This window comes from Rhinoderma darwinii, chromosome 5, assembly GCF_050947455.1.
Source record: "Rhinoderma darwinii isolate aRhiDar2 chromosome 5, aRhiDar2.hap1, whole genome shotgun sequence".
Classification (NCBI taxonomy): domain Eukaryota; kingdom Metazoa; phylum Chordata; class Amphibia; order Anura; family Rhinodermatidae; genus Rhinoderma; species Rhinoderma darwinii.
The window spans coordinates 221,073,206-221,088,062 of record NC_134691.1 but is presented as its reverse complement, the minus strand read 5'-3'; the positions used below and the strand labels follow the sequence as shown (position 1 = coordinate 221,088,062).

Below are 14,857 nucleotides of genomic sequence, written 5' to 3'. Positions count from 1 at the left end.
TTAAATTCTCCCCTTACACTCGTAGCTCTACCTTCCGCCTAAAGGGGTTGTTCAGTCCATATCAATTGTTGGCCTATCCTTAGGATAGGCCATCAATATCTGATCTGTTGGGGTCCAAGTGCTGGGACATCCGCCGATCAGCTGTATTAAAGGGGCCGCAGAGCTCGTACGAGCGCTGCTTCCCTTTCATTCCAGTCACTGCTCACACTTTGAATAACAGACACAGCAGTAGCGACGGTTCACAGTATTACAACCTTCTCCTATTGAAGTGAATGTGAGAAGGCTGTAATACCGAGAACTGCCGCTACAAGCATGTCGGCGATTCACAGTGTGAGCAGTAAGGGAAATTAGGGGGAAGCAGCGCTTGTACAAGCGCTTCAGCCCCTTCACAACAGCTGATTGGTGGGGGTCCCGGCAGTCAGACACTGACCGATCAAATATTGATGGCCTATCCTGAGGATGGGCCATCAATTTTTAGGGACTAGACAACCCCTTTAATATTACCACCCCCTAAACCCATCAGATTGGATTTTCCTAAATATCCAATTTTTTAATCAACTTCATCACTCCTCCGAGTTCACATCCTCCAGAAACAACAGCATATCATCGGCATACAATGCCACCTTCTCTTCCACTGTCCCATATTTAAAACCCTTAATAGTCATACTAACCCTAACATGTACGACCAATGGCTCTATTGCCAATGCAAAGAGCAGAAGGGATAAGGGACAGCCCTGTCTAGTGCCCCTAAAAAGGGCAAATGAAACCTTAATTTGATAGTACAAAATGCCAAACCATGTGACGGCTCCTTTAAGTTTCCTTGGTGTAACTTATTTGTTGCTTTAACCACATTACAAACTGCCTTATTGTATCCTGGAAAATCCATGTGCTGCTGTCAATATCATACAGTGGTTGAATAGAGCCAGATGTATTGGTATTGAACTCCTGCAAAGACGTATCTTATCATACTCCACCAGCTCCCAGGACTATGATTAGTTCTCAGATAATCATAATATTTCACTTGGATGTGGAAACATGTGCCCAGGTTTTGAAGTCAGGACGTTTTTATGAACATTACACTTTTTTCTGCCTGTTTTGAGGATTTGACATATCAATTATATAATGTTCTGTACAATAATCTTTACCAATATTATGAAATACAGCTAATAATATGTTTGTCTATGTCCATTAAGAATGATTTAATACCAATGCATTTAATTATTTTACTATAAATCTTTAAATAACATGCTAAAGTAAAATGCAATTAATAATATTTTTAGTCTACACCAAACCTGTAAAAAATGAAACATACGGTGGTGCAGATTTATCAATATAGTAACTGGGATGGGTTTGGCTGTAAGTAAAAGTTTTTATTAATTTGTTTTAAAATAAGGATAAGCTCCACCCACTTTTAAAACTTTTTTCCATAGACAGCATCACTCTTGTCCAAGGGATGTTTCTGGTATTGCAGCTTGGCTTAATTCAGTGGAATGGGGATAATTTGCACTACCAGACACAGCCTATGGACGAGCATGACACTTTTTTTCCGGAAAAAAATACACTTTTTTTCTAATTCTGGACAACACCTTAAAGACAGAATTTTGACTGAAATGAATACATTTGTCTTACATTTATAACCCCTTACCACACCTCAGTTCAAAGGCAAAACACAAATATACTGTCTATACAATAGTGTCATTAGGAGGCTCAACATAGATTCTGTAATGCCTACAACGGGTTACGCTCCTGCTGGGGGTCCCCGGTGCCGGGTCTCATACCTCCTCCAGCGGCCTGTTTCTATCTCAGGTTGCCAGTGTCTTCGGTTGTCCTCTGCTCGCAGCCGCACCGTCCTTAGTGCGCACGCCGGACATTTCTTAAAGAGCCAGCGCGCACAAAATGTAAAAATCACTTAACCAATCCCTGTTGCCCCAGGACTATTTAAGGCACCTTCACTATCCACCTGGTACCTGAGCAACATTGGAACAATGTAGTGTTATCTTGCGAAGGTTGTACGCATTACCAGCCTGTATACAGTCTGCTACTGCCATTGTGGTCAGCATGTATCCGGTTATCCATTACCAGCCTGTATCCAGTCCGCTATTGCTATCTGTGGTCGAGCTGTATCAGATTATCCATTACCAGCCTGTATCCAGTCAGCTATTGCTATCTGTTGTCTGCCGGTATCCAGCTACCTGCCTGTGTCCAGCTACCCGCTACCTGCCTGTGTACAGCTACCCAATGCTTGCCTGTGTCCAGCTATTCACTATCCACCTGTGACCAGTGACCTGCTACCAACTTCCATCCTTCAAGGCACCATCTGCTAGTGCCTGTTTCTAGTCTGTTTGGCCAGCAGATACTCCGTCAGGGCCACCTCAAGAGGTAGCGACCTGGTAGCCACTCCGCATTTTTTTTTTCTATTTCCTATGTATTAATGATACAGATAAAATGCAATCATTGTCTGCAAGACTGTTTGTAGCATTTCTGAACAGTCATCTGCATGCTGTTATTATAATTATCATTTAATTAAATGTAATCACTTTCATAAGGGCATGGCCACACGTGGCGCATCAATGCCGCACAGAATCTGCGTTGCAGATTCTGCGGCGGATCTGCCCAAAATGTGCAGTAAATTGATGCGGACTAGCTGCTGCGGACTGCGGGAAAAGTGCTTCCCTTCTCTCTATCAGTGCTGGATAGAGAGAAGGGACAGCACTTTCCCGAATCCCTAGTGAAAGTAAAAGAATGTCATACTTACCGGCCGTTGTCTTGGTGACGCGTCCCTCTTTCGGCATCCAGCCCGACCTCCCTGGATGACGCGGCAGTCCATGTGACCGCTGCAGCCTGTGATTGGCTGCAGCCGTCACTTAGACTGAAACGTCATCCTGGGAAGCCGGACTGGAGACAGAAGCAGGGAGTTCTTGGTAAGTATGAACTTCTATTTTTTTACAGGTTGCTGTATATTGGGATCGGTAGTCACTGTCCAGGGTGCAGAAACAGTTACTGCCGATCGCTTAACTCTTTCAGCACCCTGGACAGTGACTATTTACTGACGTCTCCTAGCAACGCTCCCGTAATTACGGGAGCCCCATTGACTTCCTCAGTCTGGCTGTAGACCTAGAAATACATAGGTCCAGCCAGAATGAAGAAATGTCATGTCAAAAAAAGCAAGACGCATCCGCAGCACACATAACATGTGCATGACAGCTGCGGACTTCATTGCGGAACTTAGAATCTCCATTGAAGTGAATGGAGAAATTCCGCCATGAGTCCGCAACCAGTCCGCCACAACTCCGCAACATCCCTTGCATGCTGCGGACACCAAATTTCGCACCGCAGCATATGCTCCGCAGCGGAATTTTACGCATCGTCTAAACGAACACTTCTAAATAGAAGTGGAAGTCAATGGAGAAACGGCTCCGCTGCGGATTAACGCTGCGGAGCGTCCGCAGCGGAATTCAAGTGAAATTCCGCCACGTGTGAACCCAGCCTTAGTGTCCATATCTGTAATAGGGCCGTTTTTTAGTGGGGTTTCCTAGGCTAGTGTCACCCACTATTACTACCTCCTTGTATTAGGGTCACTAGGTTTATGCCTAGCATCCCCAACTTTTTCTTTGTATTATGCTTATCAATTTGCGACACAAGTGTATAGTAAATAAAAGTTTATTACTAACACAAATCACACTCCATTATTAAACACCAAATAACACAAAATACACAAAATATATGTACATATATATATATATATATATATATATATATATATATATATATATAAAACAAAAATTTGAACAGCACATTCCAACTAAATGATATAAAATGTGTATGCAGGTGGAGGACACCTGTGACTGCAAATATACAGCAGAAAAAGAATGGCAACAGCACACTGCGACACTAATGCCACCTAAACCACTAAATCTAAATAAATATGCACTAAAGATAAATCTACTTATAATAGGGAGGTTCTTAGTGCACAATTTTGATCAAAAAGTGTTTGCCCACCTGCCACGACAAGGCGACCTCTGTAAGGTGGGAAACTACGCTGCACATACACCCAGAACTGGGACTAAGCCTACATATATACCTGGGGATGGTAGGATCCAGCATTGAACTGATTAAAATCACCCAGGGCAGAATGGGAGGAGTGCAAGAACAAAAAATGGAGGCAGTCACTAACCCCACATATATGGATCACATAAACACAAAGGTTTAAACAGCACATTCCAACTAAATGATATAAAATGGTATATATGTAGGCTTAGTCCCAGTTCTGGGTGTATGTGCAGAGTAGGTCCCCACCTTAGAGGTCGCCTTGGCAAACACTTTTTGATCAAAATGTGCACTAAGAACCTCCCTATTATAAGTAGATTTGGCTTTAGTGCATATTTATTTATATTTAGTGGTTTAGGTGGCATTAGTGTTGCAGGGTGCTGTCGCCATTCTTTTTCTGCTGTATATTTGCAGTCACAGGTGTTCCTGCACCTGCATACACATTTTATATCATTTAGTTGGAATGTGCTGTTCAAATTTTTGTTGTTTATGTGATTCATATATGTGGGGTTAGTGACTGCCTCCATTTTTGTTCTTGCACTCCTCCCATTCTGCCCTGGGTGATTTTAATAAGTTTAATGCTGGTTCCTACCATCCCCAGATATATGTAGGCTTAGTCCCAGTTCTGGGTGTATGTGCAGCGTAGTTTCCCACCTTACAGAGGTCGCCTTGTCGTGGCAGGTGGGCAAACACTTTTTGATCAAAATGTGCACTAAGAACCTCCCTATTATAAGTAGATTTAGCTTTTGTGCATATTAATTTATATTTAGTGGTTTAGGTGCCATTAGTGTCGCAGGGTGCTGTCGCCATTCTTTTTCTGCTATATATATATATATATATATATATATATATATATATATATATATATATATATATATATATATATATATTCAAGGTATAGTATCAGTATACCTTAATACACATGATAACTTAATATGTATCACGTATACTAACACTACATGTGGCACAGTACTAGTATTACAATTCTATCCCAATACGCCTCCACGTACCTAAACAAACATATATTATATTGCTTCTATGTCCCGCCCCCACCTAATTTTAACTGTCCCTGTTACTAATGTGTTAACTTTTGTAAGGTTGGGGTAAATAGAGAGGTTTGACAAGGGGAAGTGAATGGTTAAATACAAGGGGAAAAGCGTAGGCTATTGAAGGTGAAGGGTTAAATACCAGGGGAATGTGCAGGTAGGTAACCAATGTGCAGGTTAGGGGAGGTAAAACCAGGGGAATATGCAGGATGTTGTATGGGGGAGGTAAAGGGTTACCAGGGCATGTGTAGGTAGTGCAGGAAATGATAAAACCAGTGTGCAGGCTAGGGGAGGTAAAGGGTTAAACCAACGTGCGTGCTAGGGGAGGAAAAGGGTTACCAGGGGATGTGCAGGTAAAGGGTTAACCAGGGGGAAATGTGCTCACTGTATAGGGGAGGTAAAGGTGCCAGGGGATGTGTAGGTAGTGCAGGAAAGGGTTAATGCTCGTTGTATGGGAGAGGCAGGTAAAGGTTTAACCAGGGGAATAATGAGGCACCAGCTTGTTGTATAGGGGGAGAGAGATAGGGAGATAATGCTTGTTGTCCAGGGGAGGGAAAGAGAGGAGAGGTGGAGGATACTTAGGCTTAATATGCTCGGTCGTTGGTGGAGCGATGAGTTGGTAGAGGGAGCTGGAGAGGAGGTCCTCATTGGTGGTGGAAGCAGGAAAAGAGAGCTAGCGCATTGGTCTCCTGAGCCAGGCGCAGGCACAATAGTGGTGCTCGTGCCCAGCTAAAATCGGTCGGCTCAGTGATATGACATCACCTGCCAACTCATGAGCGAATGGGGGGCAGGGCAATGCAAGTGGAGACGTCCTGTGATGCATTCTTTGATACATCCCAATTACCTCTCCAGCCCTCCACAGAGCAGGGAGAGCAGAGCAGACAATTAATTGTCTAGTTTTGCCTGTAGCAATTTCCCATGGCCAGGGCTGTGTTTCTATGGCCCTGGCTCATGGGGCACAGATAGATAGATAGATAGATAGATAGATAGATATGTCACGATCTGTGGGTATGTAGACCCACTGTGCCGTACCGCCGTAGCGGGATAGCAGCTGGCCAACAGAGTACCAAGTCAATGTATAAATAGTCCAAGCACAAGGGAACCCGTAGTGGTTCAGATAGTAGCAATGGCTAGGCAGAGATGGGACCTTGACAGCAGACACCAGACGTGGTGTAACACAGCAGGTGGAACCGGTAGCACAACACGACTCCAACAGGTTTAAGGCACAGGAACAAATAACATGGGATACAGGATACAGGTAGCAGGGCATGAGAAACAACTGGAACAGGATAACACTAAGGGACCATTGGCAAGACTAATATAGGAAAACACAACAACGCTCAGGCAATGAGCAAAGGGGCAGGGCACTTCTTATAGTCCAGGGTGATCTTGGGCTAATTAGTGATAATTCCCATGTACGCGCGCTGGCCCTTTAAGGCCGGGTACGAACGTGCGCGCGCACCCTACGGAACACAGCGGATCGGGGCAGAAGTGAGCGCTGGTGTCTCTTGGGCAGGAGATGCGGGCCAGCACTCACAAATCCATGGCTACGGCCGGTGGGGGGTGAGCATTCCCGACGGTCCGGGGCCATGGACGCTACAAGATAGATATAATAAAAGGGACACTTCCCTTTACAATATTCTATGTATTTATATGCAAATATTAAAAACTCTGTTCACATAACTAAGTTACGCACAACTCCATCATCTACATCTTAAAGAGAACCTTTCACCTCCCCATACATGTGCAGCTGAGTGCAGCATGTAATGGGCAGGGCTGCACAAACCCTGGGGCACTTTACAGTCTTTACAGTCTTCTGCCGAACTGGCAGGGGGGCATGTCACTGCTACGGATGGTGTAAGAGCTGAAGAGAGGAGAGCGCGCATTTACACTGTCCAGTTCGGCAGAAGACTGATCTTGACAGCTGAAGACTGAGAGGATGTGCGCGCGCGCACACTCTCTCCTCTATCCTCGCTCTTGCTGATTGGACCGTTTCACAGCCATAGTAACATGCACCCTTGCCATTACGCGCCCCATTGACAGTTCAGGGGGGTATTTAAATATCGGGCGCCAAATATAACGGCACCGATATCTAAATAACGGAGGAGGTTAGAAAAAAATGTAAAGTGCCCCAGGGTTTGTGCAGCCCTGACCATTATATGCTGCACTCAGCTGCACTCTGCTGTATGGGGAGGTGAAAGGTTCTCTTTAAGGGCCAGTTCACACAGAGTTATTTGTTGAGTTTTTTGGCGTGGAAACCGCGCGGCAAAATGCTGCAAAATACGTCCGAAAATGCCTCCCATTGATTTCAATGGGAGGCGGAGGCGTTTTTTTCCCGTGAGCGAAAAAACTGGCTTGCGGGAGAAAGAAGGACATGCCCTATCGTCGGGCATTTACGCCTCTGACCTCCCATTGACATCAATGGGTGGCATAGAAAGCGTATTTTGCGGAGTTTTATGCCCACGGCGCTCAATGACCGCGAGCGAAAAACGTCACGAAAATCAGCGTGCAGGCAGAGGAAAATCTGCCTCAAAATTCCAAACAGAATACATTGCTTTTCTTGTGATATATTTATTTTGTACCTCCCACTGTATATGTACAGTACAGCACAAGCTGTGCTTCTCAAAAAATAAATGTGCTCATAAAAGGATTAATACCCAACACAATAGACTGAATAGGGAGTAAGCACAAAAACAAATCTAAAATATTTGACAATTATATCAAATGTATAATTTATGAGCAGAATGGAGTACATACAAGGCATATACATTATTCATGTTTTTTATTTTGTTTAAAGGAAAACGACCTCATTTCTTTCTGACCATATCTGCTGCAGTAGGAACTCAAATGATTAAGTAATGGTGCTTATTGTTTGTTGACTATGTACAAGCTGGAAATGTATATGATGTTCGAAGTCGCACACTCTATTTTAGTAGTTTTGAAACAAAGCCCCCCCCCCCCTAGGAACTATTAAGAGCTGGAACAGATATTGTACGGTTTTTTAGCAGGAAAAAATAGAGCAGCATACCTGTCGCTAGTGGTCTGCTCCCTATGGCGAATGTAATGCATAATCATTGTCTTTCCCTGACACTCTGATGGCAAATTCTACTATAGCAGCAATGTACAGAACATTCAGTCTAATGCAGAATATGCAGGTATTGGTTTTCTGGCATAAAAAGAAAATGAACCCTTTAGTTTGGGGTTCATTTAAAGGAATGTGGCAATTGTTCATAATAATCGGGCACTGATAATCATATCCAATATGCATAGACTTCATGACTTTATAATGAATATTTTGAAATGCTCATACCAGGCAGTTCTTTTGTGTCATGCTTTGATCGTATAGTCAAAGTCTTAATTTAGGAATATTTTTTCTTAAACTGCCCATAGACATGAGATTATTGTTGGCAGATCTAACCAACTCTCCAACAATCTCAGGTCTAAAATAACAAACAGGCCGCCTCAACCTGTTTTTGGAAGGAGAAGCGGCATTAAATCCACGCTCCCACTTATCTATCAGCTGAGGTGGAAATAGCTGCTGGCTGAACTATAGGTCCACAGTTATCTCTTGTCCATGGCCCCCATTATGCTACAATGGAGAAGTATGACAATTGTCTACCTCATCAGGAATAAACTGCGAATGTACCAGCGGGAGTGAGGTTATGATTTAAGATGAAACAAAGTGGATTTGGTGACTTTCAAACATGCACAATAATATTTTCAGGTGCAGTAAAGAAAAGGCGACCACAGCTGTAACAATGTTCAAAGAGGGGTTGTATGTTTTTAATATCCATACATAGAAAACTGTTCTTAAAAAAAAAAGTGTCATTATTGCCCATAGGGATCAATCAGATCTTTTCCTTTCGGCTAATTGGTCCTAAAAGAATCACCAATAAATATACAAAATGTTTCTGATATTTTTCTCTTAAAATATGAGCTAAAATACGCCCTTGACTAATGGTTCAAATGTTTTTTTCAGAGTGAATGTTATTATGCAAAGCTTTTTTTGGCCTTTTGGTCCTCCTGCTGTAGGTGGCTTCTGGGCAGACGGGATTACAGTAGTCTGTGTTCTGAAAATCAGTCAGGCTGCTGCTTACATTCTGTAAACCTCATGCAGCTCTGCTCATCTAGTGATAAGCAATTCATAACTGCCAAGCAGAACTTGGTGATACTGGAAGAACACAGACTGTTCCCGGCCAGTCGAGCAGAAGGAGCAGAGGACTGTCTGGCTGTCTGGACAGCTATTTATCAGAGTGGCTGGCTGTATCTGAACTGCACCAAAATCAGGTAGTGCTGCTTAGATACTTTGCTAAGATAAAATGACTTCTCAAGATACAGGTAGCAGCTCTGTGGTAAGTATAGTACACATACCTGAGCTACATTACTTGATCTTCATATATAGACACTATCATACCATGACATATATTATAAAATGTAACATAAAAAAATAAAGTACCTAACACGACTTAATGAGCGACGATTATTAGATATTCTAGTATATTGGATCTAATTTTTTGGTAGAACTTGAGAAAGGCAGCCTAAAAAAATTGTTATCATCAAATCTTCTGCAGTATTATAATTGGTTCATCTGCTTCTGGTCTTGTGATATTCAAGATTATCATACATCTATTAATTGCATTAATGTAAGTGTATATTGTATAACAATTAGTAGATGATTAGGTATTTGTGGATCAGTGACAGTGAATGCATGCGTGACAGGGAGCCATTGTGCTTATGTGAGTGTGAGAAACAGATAGAGAAATAAAACATATATCATATGGTAAGATAGTGCAAGCAAGAAATTTAGTCTATATAGAAATGATATCAAATTATATTTTAGGTTAGAAATTATACCATATCATACGATAATGCCATGAAAGTGGCATTGCCGTGTGCATGGCAGAACCCGAAATACATACAGATCCATATTTTGGACCCAACGGCTCTTTGAATGGCTCTAGGGGAGAATACCTCTGCAACATGGCATGTAAAAAATCTCTATATGCCTCTATTTTGTGGATACCATATTACACAACAGTATGGTTGCATCTCAAGTAATATGGATCAGTAATACGGCCAGGGCATCTTGTTTGTTTTCTTATGTCAAGGTGTTGAATATTATTTCTATGTATTTGAGTAAATGCTTTGTGACAACCAAAATGGCTACTATTAAAGGTTACACACTGGTTGTTAGCCCGTTTATCACCCAGCTTTCCTTCAGTGATAAATGGTTAATCTATCTTGTTGTGCAGCAATTTGAGCGAAAATAATATATCAGTGCGAAACATGGCAAATTTGTCATTCAGAAATCTAGGAAAACTGGGTGACAATCACGTGGGAGCTGTTATGGCAACCATATTTTATATCAATAAAAATAGAGAGCCTATTCAGCTATGCAGGTGTATAGAGGGGAACCTGCATAGTTGATTTCAGATCAGTATTGGGGCATGGCTAGACGTGGCGGAATTGCTCTGGAATTCCGCTGCGGACACCCCGCAGCGGAAATCCGCAGCGGACCCGTTTCTCCATTGCCTTCCACAGCTCTTTAGTAGGGTTCGTTTGCACGTTGCGGACAATTCCGCTGCGGAGCATAGGCTGCGGTGCGGAATTTGGTGTCCGCAGCATACAATGGTTGTTGCGAACGTGTGGCGGACTGTTTGCGGACTCATTGCGGAATTTCTCCATTGACTACAATGGAGATTCTAAATTCCGCAATGAAGTCCGCAGATGTTATGTAGATGTTATGTGTGCTGCGGAGCGTATTGGTTTTACTAACATGACATTTCTTCATTCTGGCTGGACCTATGTATTTCTAGGTCTACAGCCAGACTGAGGAACTCAATGGGACTCCCGTAATTACGGGTGACTACGTGTGTGCACCCATAATTACGGGTGACTACGTGTGTGCACCCGTAATTACGGGAGCGTTGCTAGGCGACGTCAGTAAATAGTCACTGTCCAGGGTGCTGAAAGAGTTGCGATCGTCAGTAACTGTTTCAGCACCCTGGACAGTGACTACCGATCACAATATACAGCAACCTGTAAAAAAAAATAGAAGTTCATACTTACTGAGAACTCCCTGCTTCTTCCTCCAGTCCGGCTTCCCAGGATGACGTTTCAATCTAAGTGACGGCTGCAGCCAATCACAGGCTGCAGCGGTCACATGGACTGCCGCGTCATCCAGGGAGGTCGGGTTGGATGCCGAAAGAGGGACACGTCACCAAGACAACGGCCGGTAAGTATGAAATTCGTTTACTTTCACTAGGGAAAGTGCTGTCCCTTCTCTCTATCCTGCACTGATAGAGAGAAGGGAAGCCCTCTTCACCTCAATACGCAACGGCTAGTCCGCATCAATTTAATACCCATTTTGGGCAGAGCCGCAACAGAATCTGCAACGCAGATTCTGTGCGGCCTTGATGCGGACAGTTGCGGAAGAAATACACCACGTCTGGGCATGCCCTTAGAGTAAGTTCACATGTAGCCTAAACACTGCAGAATTTCTATCAGGATTTTTTGCCCGGACAGAAATTCTGCAGAGTTTACGCTACGTGTGAACTTATCCTTAGTAGTTTTAATAAGTGCACTAGAATACAGCTGCTCTAAGGCTGAACACATAGCTTTAACATGAAGTATTTAGTATGATATTGTTCTGTATTCTCTGTAAAACTTATTTCTTCTGTGTCATATAAAATAGTACAGCAAGCTCGTTGCATGCTCAAACAAGAAATCCTCTCATGTACTGTATAATTCAACAAGAAAAAACACTGCAGGGAAATAATATCTTCTGGAAAGAAGAATAGAAGAAAGTCTCAAGCAGTACAGCTCCGCATTGAAGATACACAATCAAAGCTCTGTACTAAAACAGCGAGGTGCCAACTTTTACCAGTCACCACCTTTACAGTACAGGCTGTGTGTATACCCTAATGATATACATGTCATTACAGTAGACAGTTTATATTCTTAAAGGGGTTCTCTGGGGAAATATTAATATACTTAAAAAAAATTGTACTGGACATGCTCTCATTTATTTTAAGGATTCTTGGGTTATAAGATGGGGAGCCTTTGACTTTAAAAGTGGGGAGGAGGTTTCTCCTAGCCCGAGTTGTCCTTATAACACGGCTGTGAGGGTGGTCCTGTCTTTTGACAATCTCCAGCCAAAAACACTCCCCATTACAATGTCACTGTATATTGGACTGAAGTATCATCATAATATATATGGACAAGGTTCTTCATACTGTGAAGGATGGTTTATTTGCTTATATTCTCTGTATGAAATTACATTGTGAATTATCAAGCTGGATGCCGAATTACTAAGATATGTAATATGTGAAAGTGATGATAATGTTTAAATGATTTAGTTTCGTGCAGCAGCCATCTTGTCTGGAGTTCCCATCTTGGTTTTATTGTAGTGAATAGAAAAGTCATTGTTCCTTTAATACAAGTAATGTTGATTTCGTAGGTTTTATCTTTGACCTTGGTTCCCATGCGAAGTTGGATAGGGAGGGAGATGGGAGGGTGGCAAGTATGCGTGAAGGAAGGTCTCCCCCATCTCCACAAGAACATTGTGTCCAAAAGAGATAAGGCCTGCAAACCTAATGTGTGAAGAATTATAATGATGTATCTGGGATGTATTTTATTGTATGCTTTTTACTGAATAACAAATATTGTTACATTGTCTCTGATTGGTTAACCTCAAGCCTACACCCCTTCTGAATTTCAGTTTAACAGTTTGAGTCTGATAATAAATCCTTCAGAGGAGCATTTTGAGCATATCAGCGTGTCTGTGTGTTTTCCTCTCCTCTCTCGATATATATCGGTGAAATATCCTAATTAGGATACTGACTAATGGGGTCTGGCCTTGAGAGTCTTTTTGGACTCGTATACATTTCAGTCTAATATATTTTGAGCCATGGATTTCCACGACAATACTAAAATAAAGCCGTGACCGACCCCCACATATCCATAGGTACTGTGTAGCCTCTGCATTTGATATTATGCTGATGTGTGTTGTATGAGGTTGTGGGAACTTTTGGGTCCAGTCAGTCCATGTGCTCTCTATTAAAATACAATCCCTAAGCACTGATCTGCCCCATGGAAATACAATATGTCTCTAAGGATCTATGTATTCAGTGTTAAAATCAGATGATCTTTTAATGTTTTTGAAAAAAATAATCCTAAATGCCATGAATTTTGGAAAATGTAAAAAAAAAAAAAGAAAAGAAAATTGTGGAAAACATGCAACCTGATTATAAATAGATATCTAAACTCTAGGGCAGATAAGGTCTTTAGGTTTTTCCCCTGAAATGTCAGAATTTGTTAACCTCACATATCCCCATAGAGATAATTAATTAATGACGTCTGGAGACAAATTAAAAGAAGGTTTCTTGTCCTAATTATGGGATGCTTCAATTTGTCAGTACTTTTCCATGTGGCACATATATATTGCAAGATTATAAATGAAGGGTTAGTTACAAGCATTGGTTTTAGCTGAAAATCCAAACTAAACTATAACAACTATTAAGAAATGTGTGAATCATGTCTAATTTGGATTATTCAGATAAAAGTTAATTGCTGATTGGTTTGTCAAGTTTAAGTACCCGTGCACACAGCTGTATACGGATCCATTTTGTATAACGGAAAAGTAATGCTTCACAGAGGCCCTGTGTGCCACCACAGAGAGTCCAAGCACATGGCAATAGCATTTGCATGGACCCTTAGGCACATTTGCATATTTTTACATATTTTTAACCCTTAGGCCAGGCTCACACGAGCATGTTCGGTCCGCAAAATATGGACCGTATGTCGGCCACATTTCCCTGACCAAACACAGTGCAGGGTGCCGGGCTCCTAGCATCATAGTTATGTATGACACTAGGAGTCCCTGCCTCTCTGCGGGAAAACTGTCCCATACTGTAATCATGTTTTCAGTACGGGACAGTTTTCCCACAGCGAGGCAGGGACTCCTAGTGTCATACATAACTATGATCCTAGGAGCCCGGTTCCCTGAAGTGTGTTCGATCCGGGAAATGCGGCTGACATACGGTCGGTCTTTTACGGAACACACATGCTCGTGTGAACCCGGCCTTAATGGCCGTCAATAATAATTTATTTTTGTGACCAGTACGGGGTGTTATCTTAGAGCCTTTCTACAGTGCTCTCTAATAGCAGCTCTACGGACACAGTTCAAATACAAAGCTGTCAGAGATCTAGCGAAAAATGTGAAAGATGATACTTGTCAGGTCAGTACTGTAGTGAAAACCCAGAAAATGATAATGTTACCTGAAGATATCTTCAGACCTTTTCAAAGATGCGCTGTAATAAAGAGAAGGAAAGAAAAAATACTAAGAAACTTTAACCCACAACCCAAAAAATTTCTCCACAGCATATCTATAGCGTTAGTGACCACAAATGTACCCTATCTTGTACACATTCTACAGTACATCATAATAAAGGGTAGCCAAAGGCAAAAACACTGATACATTTCAGAATCCCTTGGTGTTATTATTAAGGCGTACCTGTGTTTTTTTTTGTTATCTTAAGGCTGGATTCACACAAGTGTGTGCTTTTTGCGCACGCAAAAAAACGTGGCGTTTTGCCTGTGCAAAAGGCACTTAACAGCTCCGTTTGGATGTTTGTAAACAGAAAAGTACGTGGTGCTTTTCTGTTTTCATTCATCCTTTTCACAGCTGTTGCGCGTATCACGCTGGTCGCATGGAAGTGCTTCCGTGTGGCATGCGTGGTTTTCACGCACCCATTGACTTCAA

General features: G+C 42.2%; 1 protein-coding gene across 6 annotated transcripts in view; it reads right to left on the bottom strand.

Annotated features, from left to right (window-relative positions):
• PDE1C (phosphodiesterase 1C) overlaps positions 1 to 14,857 on the bottom strand; it is an 851,320-nt gene that overhangs the window by 463,622 nt on the left and 372,841 nt on the right. The window contains exon 2 of one of the 6 annotated variants that reach the window (XM_075826956.1): positions 14,373 to 14,405. The exons of the other annotated variants lie outside the window; for them this stretch is intronic. Coding sequence (XP_075683071.1) covers positions 14,373 to 14,405 — 33 coding nt within the window. The remainder of the gene's footprint in view (positions 1 to 14,372; positions 14,406 to 14,857) is intronic. 6 annotated transcript variants of the gene reach the window in all.